The sequence below is a fragment of the Prionailurus bengalensis genome, chromosome A2, assembly GCF_016509475.1.
Source record: "Prionailurus bengalensis isolate Pbe53 chromosome A2, Fcat_Pben_1.1_paternal_pri, whole genome shotgun sequence".
Lineage (NCBI taxonomy): Eukaryota > Metazoa > Chordata > Mammalia > Carnivora > Felidae > Prionailurus > Prionailurus bengalensis.
The window spans coordinates 115,064,013-115,076,087 of record NC_057348.1 but is presented as its reverse complement, the minus strand read 5'-3'; the positions used below and the strand labels follow the sequence as shown (position 1 = coordinate 115,076,087).

Below are 12,075 nucleotides of genomic sequence, written 5' to 3'. Positions count from 1 at the left end.
CAGAGAGAGGGAGAAAGATAATCCCAAGCAGGCTTCCTGCTGTCTCTTGGAGCCAAAGGTGAGCTTGAACTCACAAACTGTCAGATGGTAATGTGAGCCGAAATCAAAAGTCGTACACTTAACCAACTGAGCCATCTAGGCCCCTCTTGTTTACTTTCTTACCTGCTGTCAGACCTTACAGTGGAAGAAAAGATGCAAATATCAAAGACACTTGGCAACAACCTAGTAATCTAAAATTTGAATTGAAAGTAATCAGCATGAACACATGGTTTATTTCTCTTTCACACAAAATGTATATATTTTCCAGCTGTGGCCTAGGAGTAATGACCAACCCAATAATAATGAACACTCTAGTGACTAGATTGTGTCTCAGTGTATTATTTCTGATTAAAAAGGACTAGCACTTTATATAGAAAAAGCTGATTGCAAATGGGGCTAGGAACTGTGCCGGCTGAACCTGGATTGTTCAGTTGTAACAGAACCTGGATTGTTCTGTTGGAACAGAAAGCAAAGGAGTTCTCCTAGGTTATTGGAGTCCTGTCACAAGATGCAGGAGTCAATATGAAAAAGCGTGCATTGACTGACTAAAGATGAGGTATTTGGAGCATCAAAAGGAATTAATGCATTAGATTGATACACTCAAAATATCTATGACTGTGAATTTATGATACTGAAAAGAAGTAAACATTTGGTCCTCTTTGGACAATGCCAGAACTCCAATTCCTTATTCTGAAAATACAATTGTGAAATAACAATGCCTTTGAACTGCTGAAAGAAGAGATGGAGATGAGGATTTTCATGAAGCTGATTTATTTTGGAACAAGAAGTGCTTTAACGAAAGGTGCTTTAATGAAATTGCTGAAACGAAATGGTACCTTAGAGAAATGTACAGAATGCCTTGCAGATGAAGAGAGGCATTTATGTCCTGGCTAGTACCCTTCCCTTGTAAACTGTGTATTCTCTTGAGGGTTTCATCTCCTTTGCTTCTAGGCTGCTCTTCTACTCTTCTGAGGCGTTGGAGAGAGCCCTGAAGTAAAACAGAGATGCCTGAGTGTGTGCTTAGGGGTGGAAGGAGGCAGACCAAACCTCACTGTACCTAGGCCTGTCTGCCACAGCTGTGGATGAAATCAGACCCAAGTGAGGGGTTGTGATAAGGGGCACAAAACCATCCGCTGCAGAAGGGAAGTAATCAATTATTTATCCTGTCTTCACTGTACCTTCTGTGCTTCAGAGTTCCAAATATTTGACAAGATAAAGTGTTTTTTTGTTTTTAAATAACACTAGGTTTTTGGTTTTTTTTAATGTTGTTACTTATTTGGGGGAGAGGGGGAGAGAAAGAAAGAGGATTGGAAATGGGCTCTGTGCTGACACCAGAGGACCCGATGTGGGGCTTAAACTCATGAACTGTGAGATTATAACCTGATAACCGGAGCTGAAGTCAGATGTTTAAGTGACTGAGCCACCCAGGCACCCTAAAAGAAAGTTTTTGTTTTGTTTTTAATACTGATGGATCGGTTCATTTATTTATTCATTCATTTTATTTTTGAGAGAGGGCACAAGTTCATCCCTGGAGGGGCAGAGGGAGAGAGAGAGAGAGAGAGCATGCATGAGCGAAATGGGGCTTGAGTTCTACCCGAAGTGGGAGCTCACCCAGTGGGCTCAAACTCATGAACCATGAGATCATGACCTGAGCGAAGTCATGCTTAACACCTGAACCACTCAGGCACCTGAGAAAGTTGTTCTTAATAGAAGAACTCAAGCTAAAAAAATAAAAATAAAAAAAAAAATACAGAAGCCATGATAAAATGAGAAAGTTAGTTTCAACCTTGAATGAAATAATGGATTTAGGTAGTGATCATTCATGATTGCAGTATCACAGAAAGACAGCTAGAGATAACACATCTCCTTGTGGAAGTATAAAACACTGCTTGTGATAAATTATTGTATCTCCCCGAACAAACAACAACAAAAAACAAATTGAATCTTCAGATCTAATTACTACATTTACAGGGGACAGAGGAGAATACTAAACAGCACCATGGGGGTGTAATTAGCAGAATCCACACAGTAAAGAATCTATAGGACAAATGACAGGATTTGGGTTTTTTCTCCCCCAAATAAGTTGCAAGGGGGAAAAAAAAAGGAAACATGGGTTATGAGACTAGAATCATAATCAGCCAAATGCAGTGTATAGCTCTTTGGGGATACTGATGGAACAAATTTAATTTTTTTAAGTTGTAGAACTGTGACTAGATATTTAATATTAAATTTTTGTTCATTTTTAAGGATTGATACTAGTATTTTGCCTACTTAATCATTTTAAAAGAGATGAATATTCATAAATAAAAGGCATACGAATGACAAATTTGGTGCAATGAGTACATTCCAGGAGGCAGGCATTTGGAGTGGGAGAGAAGCATGGGTAGCTTCAATTGTCTTGTTCTAATTATTTGGGTGGTTGTGTCCTAGATGTTTTATGCTTTATAATATAAAAATATTACATATCATTGTATATGAAATTCAACATACTAAACACTGAAAATGACACAAAAGGGATGCAGTGGATAAAATTCAGAATGAGTAATCATGCAGGATTTATGACTTGTCAAGTAAATGGCTAAAAGAACTCTGCACATATGTACATCTGGTTGGGATCTTTTCTTTCCTTCCCCTCCCCTCCCAAGCTCCATATCCAATGTGGGGCTTGAACTCAGAACCCTAGGTTCGTGAATCACATGCTCTACCAACTAATCTAGCCATGCACCCCTTAACTCTGATCAGAATCCTGATACGAATAAGCCAGCTGTACAAAGATATTTATTAAACAACTGGAAATAGAGTGGATATATGATATCAAGGAATTTTTGTTAAACACTTTGAGGAGCAGTGATGGCTTTATAGTTTTTTTTTTTTTAAGTTTTAAATGTTTTATTTTTAAGCAATCTCTATACTCATACTTAAAACCCCAAAATGAAGAGTTGCATGCTCTACCGACTTAGCCACCCAGCCATCCTTAAAGAGTTTATTTTTAAGTAATTTCTACACTCCATATGGGGCTTGAACTTAAAATCCCAAGATCAAGAGTTGTGTGCTCTACAGACTGAGTCAGCCAGTCAGCCAGTTTTATAGTTATTTAAATTTTTTTAATGTTTTATTTATTTTGAAAGCATGCACATGCTTTCATGAGAGAGGCAGAGGGAAAAAGAGGGAGAAACAGAATCTGAAGCTGACTCCAGGCTCTGAGCTGTCAGCACAGAGCCATATGCGGGGCTTGAACTCACGAACTGTGAGATCATGACCTGAGCTGAAGTCAAAAGCTTAATGGATTGAGTCATCACGACACCTCTATGGTTATTTTTAAACAAAAGTCCTTTTATAGCTGTTTACTGATGTACTTCTGCATGACAGGCCATGTAAGTGGAACTTGGTTGCTACTGGTTTGAGTTATAGATAAACAAGATAAGCTGATCGTACTTAATAAATGAACCTGGTATGGCATATGGAGGTTGATATTTTTCTAGTTTTATGTAATTTTGAAAATTGTTACAAAATCAGTTTAAATCAGTTGCATTGATTACTAAAGATCTTGAAGATGCTCTTTGGAATCTATGGGAGCTTCTCTGTTGCTCCTTTATTCTGTAATTAAACTTGCTTTTTTAAAAAAAATTTTTTTTTTTCAACGTTTATTTATTTTTGGGACAGAGAGAGACAGAGCATGAACGGGGGAGGGGCAGAGAGAGAGGGAGACACAGAATCGGAAACAGGCTCCAGGCTCTGAGCCATCAGCCCAGAGCCTGACGCGGGGCTCGAACTCACGGACCGCGAGATCGTGACCTGGCTGAAGTCGGACGCTTAACCAACTGCGCCACCCAGGCGCCCCTAAACTTGCTTCTAATAGTATTTTTTCCTAGTAAAGAGTATTGAATTGTCATTATAACTAGTATTTCAAGCACAGTAAGCATTTTTGAAGATTTTTATCTGTTATCTGAGAACTTAAACTTTACCTCATTTTTCCTTGTGGGGGGAAACCTTTAAATTCTATATGATAAAATAAATTCTGTTAAGGCTTTTTTTTTTTTTTTTTTAAACAATAGTTGATTAAATGTTCCGGTTTTTCTCTCTCCTTATGAGGTGTAAGAAAATCAGTGGAAATGCTAGTAGTTTCTGGTTAGAGCTGTGAATTCTTGTGTTTTTCTTCCCCTTTATAGATGATAATAAATTCTATAATCTATATTTATATAGATTTAAGTATCAGTTGATTGTTTAACTATCAGTTGATTGCTTCTCAGGTGCCAAGCACTGTTCCAGTTTCTGAGAATGAGACGCTCTAATTGGTCTCTGCTCTCAAAGTGTGTGTTTCCTATTGTTTTTCAGGTGTATGTCAGGTGGAGGTAGAACACCAACTTAATTTGCTTCCTGATAGTTAAACTGAACTTTAATGATTAGGTAATCATACGGTAGATATGTATCAATATCTATTTTCTTGACTCTGAACTATTTAGGATCAAACCTAAATATAACCTAATGTTAAAAGCTGGGATGGGAGATGAGTGAAGCAAGTGATAGTATTTTTTTTTCTTTTTTTTTTCTTTTTTAAATGGATGAACTTGACAGGGCCCCTGGGTGGCTCAGTCGGTTAAGTGTCTGACTTCAGCTCAGGTCAGGATCTCTTGGTTTGTGAGTTTGAGCCCTGCTTCGGGCTCTGCACTGACAGAATGCTTTGCATTCTGTGTCTTCCTCTCTCTCTGCCCCTTGGCTGCTCACATTCTGTGTCTCTCACTCTCAAAAATAAACATTAAAAAAACAAAAAAATGAATGAACTTGATTTACTTATATTATTTTTTCATAAAATCTAAACTTGTTTTATTTATTTGTTGGTTTAAAGTGATCTCTACATACAATGTGGGGCTCAGAGTCATGACTGAGATAAAGAGTTGCATGCCCTACCAACTGAGCTAGCCAGGTGCCCTCTGGATTTACTTGTATTAATAGGGGGGAAAGCCTAATACTGAGGTAGGGGGGGAAGAAAAGAAAAATCACTTGGAAAACTTATATATAGCAAATTTACATATAAAAAATGTGGAATGCTTCATGAATTTGTATGTCATCCTTATGCAGGGGACATGCTAATTGCTCTATTGTTTCAGTTTTAGTGTATGTGCTGCCGAAGGGAGCATGGATCACGCAAGTGATGGGGCTTTGTGTACAGCCGACCTGATAAGTACAGTGGGGTGGGATGGATTTTCTCAAGTACTTCCCACGTCAGAAGTTTGTTTTTTTGAGCTGGATGGTGAGAATTCATACCTTTGCTGGGACGCTTGTAATCTTGAGCCTTTTGACTCTTAAACTGGTAAGAAGGGAGCATGGGGTTAGGAGCAGAGGAGAAACTGCAGAGTTTTAAATAAGTTACTGACTGATTAAGTGGGAAAGAACTCTAGATGTGAGAACAGTAACTATATGAAAATAATCCTGATGTTTGTCTAAAATGAAACTTGAGAGAATCCGATAATGGAAACTAGACAGCCGTTAGGAAAAAGAATTATTTTGGAGTAACTACCAATAAGTAAATGGATGTTGGATATACATTTTGAAGAATGCGTTGAGAAAACATGGCTAACGATTACTTCTAATATATGAAAGATGGTATTCTATTCACAGAATTTCTTGGGAGCCTTGTGAGGTAGATACTTGTTTTTGTGATAAGAATAATTACCTGCTAGTTGACCTAAACTCTGTATGTACACTTACAGGTGTACTTGTGGAGAAAATTTTCGGTAATACGTATACCCACAAAAGAGTCCAATGGGGATGAATACTTAGTTACTTAAAACTGTGCTGCTAATTCTTACTGTCAGGTGCTTGAATAAAACTTAGTACTTGCATATGTGTAGTTGGATGTGTGTAGTAAATCTTAACTTCCTTGGTTACTCAGGATAAATAATTACATAATGTTGAGTAATATTTCTGCTCCCTACAGCAATATATAGCAATTGTGTAATCTGTGTATTACACACCTTAGTAGAGTATATTCTTAAAGGCTTTTATGGGAAATATAAAATTTATATATACAGAAGCAGAGAGAGCACATGTGTCTTGCAGCTTTAACAATTAATAGCACATGAGTTACTATGAAAGAAATCCTAGGCTTAGCATTTCATGTGTAAATTCTGAGACTAAGGTGGTAGTTGAAATTTTTTTCTCTTAAATTGACCTGCTGTCTTACCATCTCTATGGTGTATTGTCCCTGATGATTGTGCTTTGCTTTACGGTCCCATAAAAATAATTTAAAATTGCTTTTTCTTCCTCCTTAGTTTACAAACAGGATGTACCTGAGTTGGGTTAACTTACATGTTGTTTATAGTTCCCTAAGGGATAGGTGGTATCTGGTGTTTGTTCTCGTGCTTTGAGGGGAATGCAAGAGACAAAGGACTAGGTTATGAATCTGATCTTGTGGTTTGCTGTGGTACTTCAAAATAAGTGGGTTATTTGACCAGGAAGGAAACTTCTAATTTTAGAAGTTAAGTAATTTAATTATTTCACTTGATATGTTAAGCCCAGTTGCCAATCTTTTTCTTTTTCTTTCTTCTTTTTTTTTTTTTTAATACCTAGTTGACTATAAATTCCTTTCCCTTCTAAGGAGGTGATTTTGTGTGTGGCACCTATGATACAATCTCACATAATTGATATCTCTTCCTCCCTTCCTCCCTCTGACAACATTTAAAAAAGGGTAGAAGAAGAGAGGATATATACATTACAGTAAATATTGTATATAATCAATATTATGTGACCTACATATTTACATATGTGGGCATGTGAACTGAGGTCTTTTTTTTTTTTTTTTGGTATTGTGATAAGAAAATTTAATGAATCAGAGTGGTTAATAATAATGACACATGCAATGAGTTAAGGAGTATCCAAACGATTTACATACATATAATACCAAAGAGTTTAATGGACAACACAAAGATTCATATATGTAAGATGCTGAGACATTTACAATTGTGTTAGGTGTCAGTAAAACCATGTAGTAATATTTTGTATATATAACAAGTGAATATAAAGAATGCTAAATAACTCTAATAGCAAGTTTGAGTAGGTAAGGAGACAAATTGACAGCATTTTTGATGAATAAAGACATGATGCACATTTCCAAATGGCAGCCAAAATAACCTCACTTGGAAAGGTTTTAGGCCTAACAAAGTCCATAAACTGATGAAGGCAGAAATCTTAAATATATTTTTGAGTATTGTGCAATGACAATAGAAACCATCAATTTAAGTGTAATCAAAAAGTAATATCTAGCTAAATGCATATTTCATTTAAGATCTTTTATATAACTACTAGCTAGAAAATTCAAACGACTTTTTCCTTAAGTTCTTATTTTAATTTGAGTTAGTTAACATACAGTGGTAAGGTCAGGATTTTAATGTTTTTTTTTTGTACCATGGAGTCCTTTGGTAGCCTGAAAGTTAGGGATATCTTAAGATGTTTTTCAAGGCATAAAATACATAGGATGATAGGAAGTTAATTATTTTGAAATACATTTAGTAAAATGTTAAAACTCACAGTTACAATATGTACTTAACATAGTAAGTTCTAGCAACATGTCTAAGTTTCACAGTAATGGGTGTAGATGATAAAGGTCTGCAACAAGTTATAGTGATACAAAAATATCTGATGTTAATGTCAAAATTACAAGTAGTGTGATTCTACTAAACTTACATGCCAACATTCATAATTAAAGGAGTGCTAAATTTCATGTAGGGGATAGTGAAAAAATAAATCAGTGGTTTTTACTCCCCCTCCACCCATCCAGATTTCCCAAATCAGTCTATGGTCCCCTTGGCTGTGATCTCAGATTAAGAACATTTGTAGTACGGCCCCATAAATTAAAAATATTTTTAATGTTTATTCTTGAGAGAGAGAGAGTGAGCACAAGCAGGGGAGGGGCAGAGAGAAAGGGAGACAGAATCTGAAGCAGGCTCCAGGCTCCCGAGCTGTCAGCACAGAGCATAATGCCGGGCTTGAACTCCCCAACTGTGAGATCATGACCTGAGTTGAAGTTGGAAACCGACTGAGCCACCCAGGCGCCCCAGTGTGGCTTTTAAAATAAGCTGTAATAATCCAATGCTGCTGGATCTCCAAATGGTCTCAGTATGCATTCTGTGATTAACTTTGTCTCCTTTTTCCTTCTTTGGTTGTGTTTTCCTACTGCGTATTGCCTTGTAGTTAATGTAAATATTTTAAAGCATCCATGGTGGCTATTGATGTCTTTGGCTTTCATACTCTTTTTTTCTTTTATAAAACATTTTAATTCTTCTGCAGGATCCGGAAACTTCAGATAAGGAATATTCCGCCTCACTTACAGTGGGAGGTAAGAATTTCTATATTTAAAGTTAAGATTTCTGTATTTAAGCTTATTGTTTTTAGTTTCTCGAAGGGTTTTTCTCGTTCCCTCAACTCTGCGTTGTGCTAAAACACAAAATTCTTCTCTCTTGTGTTTGTCTTGCTGTGGGCTTTTCTCTGCAGGAGCATAGTGTCTCTCTTAAAAATCTGCTCATTAAAAAAAAAAAATCTGCTCTTTGATATACTTTAATGGGGTAGTTTTCCTCATTCAGTCCCATCCTAACAGAATCTTGTTTGGGATCTTTCTGATGAGTTCCCCAGTTATATTTAAATATGAACTTCCCTCCTTGGCACATTTTTTAAAGACACCTAGTTGCTATTTATACTTTATTTTAAAATGTGAGCTCAGCTTTCTTTTGCTCAGATGGTGGCACTGTAGTAACTGTATAAACAAACCATGTAGCACAGTTGAATAGCCAGTGTCCGTAATTTCCAAAGGATAATAATGACGTCATGGTGAGAATTTGAGATATCAGTGGTTGAAGAAATAAAATGTCTTTTGACTCTTGCTGATGATGGAACCTGAAAGTTCTTAAAATTTATTTGGGAGAGATGGTGCAGGGAAAACTCCTCAGCTTGCATGTATTTTTAATATAAAAACAAAGAGTAACTAGCTTTGTGTGTTTCATATTAGTTTTCTGAAATGACATTTGATGAGTCAGTCACTAAACCAGAACCTTCACCAAAATGCAAAGGATGGTTGAAAGGTTTCTTTTATGGTCAATTAAGGTGTGTTGGTCTGAGGTATGATTCGTCCAATGTCCCAGTTGGTAACAAATCATTTATGCTCATGATATTTTATACAGCATTTATTTTCAGAACAATATAATTTGGTTTAAACTTTGCTGGAAGAGGTGGTTCTTTGATATATACTGAATATTTTCCAAGTTATATAATGTATAGAAAGTGTATTTTTGTAGATGGAAACAGTGACTTTTAAGATTAAACCTAATGGATTTCCTGTTTTAGATTAACATTGGTTTAGGAACTTGAGTAGCTTGGAGCATGCGTACCCAAATCAAGTGTCATGGTAATCAAGATTACTGATTGGATCCCCTTATTTTAACATGGGCCATGTTAAATATGAGTTTCTGTTTGAGAACTAAATCTAGTGTAGCTTTCAATGAAATCGTCAAAATGGTAGTTGTCAATTTTAAGTGAGTGAATATTGGTGTACTAGCACATCAGCTGTAGGCAAGTGGCAGTTCATTCATAAGATCTCTTCAAATTTAGATTACAGTGACTTCTGAAGCATTTACTTTATTGTATTTTTGGTGGCTTCTCAAGCTTTTAGTTTACTGTATTATTTCTCATTGTGGATAAAATTTAATTTATGAGAATAAATCTTTATTTGCCATGTACAACTTTTTCTTTTAAATTTCATTTTATCCTCCCACTAATCTTTTGAGGTAAGGTGAAATTGGAGATGTTAACTCCATTTTCAGGTGGACAAATATGGGCACAGGATTCAAAGAATTAAGTAGGAATGAATACTAAATTGTAAGCTTGGAACTAGACTTTGAAACTCTTGACCTTTGACCTCTTACATTTTAAAAAAATGTTTGAAATACTGATAAAACCAATTTGGTGAGGAATAGAATGAGTTATTGTGATGTTTCCTTTCCTTGAAGACTTGAATGAACACCATCTGTTACTTCCTTTTTGAGATGAGTCACTTTTTATAACGTTTTATTTGTACATACTGAGTATGGTGTCTGTCTTGTGCCAAAGCCTTATCGTAGGCAGTGATAATTTTGGATTTAAAAGTCCAGATTGCCTTTATAATGGAGGGGTTAAACTTTGAATCCACTCATTAATCTAAGTTTCACTGATAATGGAATGGCCAGATGTTGCGTACTTCCTGATTTGATGAAATAGCAAATACACAGAAACACGGGTGAAATATTCTTGTCTAAAAAACAGAGATTTGACTGTATTCAATTTCAGTCTAACTTTGAATTACCAAAACTAGAGAGGATAGAGGCACAACTTTAAATGATGCCACGAAGAAACAACTAGTCAAGCCCAGAGTGTGAGACATTCCACAGGACAAAAGATACTGTTCTACTAGTCAAACAATGGCATGTTAAAACGGAAGGCAACTGGTAAGGAATAAGTCTTAAAAGGATAACAAAAAAGCAAGTGTATACTTAGAATAAGTGATTGGTGAATCATGTAAATAGTCCCTTCAAGCAGTGGGAAGTATTTAGAAAAGCCTTAGTTTTTTTTGTAGGTGGCCTTTGGGGTCAGACTTGGAATTGTATCCTAGCTTCACTACTTAATAGTTGTGTGATCTCTGAGCAGGTTTTTCTGAGCCTCATTTTCCTAATTTCTAACATCAGGATGAGGATAGTAGCCACCTCGTTGGGTTGCTGTAAACCTTTATAGGTTGATGTACGCTAAAGCCCTTAAAAAGTGCTTGATATGTATAAATGCACGCTACGTTTTAGCTAGTAAATGAACAACAAATTCACCTCCTCTTAACCTTGAGTTCTGGTGCTTATCTCGGTCAGGTCCAGGCTGGAGCCAGCAAACGCTAGGTATTTCATCAGGGGAAATTTAATGTAAAGAATTACACAGGTGCTGGAAGACTGCAGGGGAAAACAGAGGATCCAGAGGCGGTGGCTGCAGGGAGTAGTTACCATCCTGAAGGCTGAGGTGTCAAAGCAAGACGTTGAGATGATTAGATCTTTGTAACTTGGAAAGAGAGCCCTGAGTAGTTGAGACTCTGAACAAGGGTTGTAGCTGCTCCCTGGCATAGGGGAGAAAGAAGGGAGGTGATAAAGCTGGTTTTAGGAGTGCCCATGGCATTTAGAGACTGAAACCCATTGCTGATACGAACTGCTGACAAATGGGGGAAGAGCCTGTCTTATCTCCTCCATTGTCTTCCAGTCTGTGAAGCTAACGGAACCATAGGCAAAGGAGTGCTTTTGTTTTTATTTGTTTTTAATTTTTTTTAATGTTTATTTATTTTTGAGAGAGAGAGAGAGAGAGTGTGTGTGTGTGTGTGTGTGTGTGTGTGTGTGAGCGGGAGAGGAGCAGAGAGAGAGGGAGACACAGAATCCAAAGCAGACTCCAGGCTCTGAGCTGTCAGCACAAAGCCTGACACAGGGCCTGAACCCACAAACTAAGATCATGACCTGAGCCAAAGTTGGACGCTCAACCAACTGAGCCACCGGGTGCCCAAAAGGAGTGCTTTTAAAGAGTGCAGAGTCCTAAGCTCAGCATTGAAAAGTTGAAAGGTGGACCTGGAACCAAGAGCTTAATATCCAGCCAGAGTTCTAAACCACAAGTGAAATTCCTCCCCTGTTCTGCCAGTCCTGTTGTAAGCCATTTTCTGTGAGGTCACTGCAGAGGTGACAGAATCTGGGACCTTGGTAGAAACACTGGATGTGATGCTCTGTGGCATTTTATTAAATCCGTTGCTGGATCGTTAATTATTTTATTCCATTATGACTTTTTTAAATATTTGTGTTCATGTATTGTTTATTTTTTCTTTATATTGCCATATACTGAATGATCAGAAGGGGATTCCTTTCAAGTTCTCTGTGTAGTGCATCTTGCATCCTGGGTATGCCAGGCAGAAGTTAAATGGTTTCTAACTATGTAGTTATGGTTAATGATAAAGCACTTAGGGGCCCTGGATTGGCCAACTGTTTGACTGCTTAA

At 37.0% G+C, this 12,075-nt stretch overlaps 1 protein-coding gene and 1 non-coding gene across 2 annotated transcripts in view; one reads left to right on the top strand and one right to left on the bottom strand.

Moving 5' to 3' along the window:
• The window catches only part of IGF2BP3 (insulin like growth factor 2 mRNA binding protein 3), a 155,183-nt gene that overhangs the window by 40,133 nt on the left and 102,975 nt on the right, over positions 1-12,075 (top strand). Inside the window, exon 3 of the mRNA XM_043589086.1 lies at positions 8,326-8,374. Coding sequence (XP_043445021.1) covers positions 8,326-8,374 — 49 coding nt within the window. The remainder of the gene's footprint in view (positions 1-8,325; positions 8,375-12,075) is intronic.
• Positions 5,074-5,177, bottom strand: LOC122488796. The gene has a single exon (XR_006298720.1). It is a non-coding gene; the product is annotated as a U6 spliceosomal RNA (small nuclear RNA).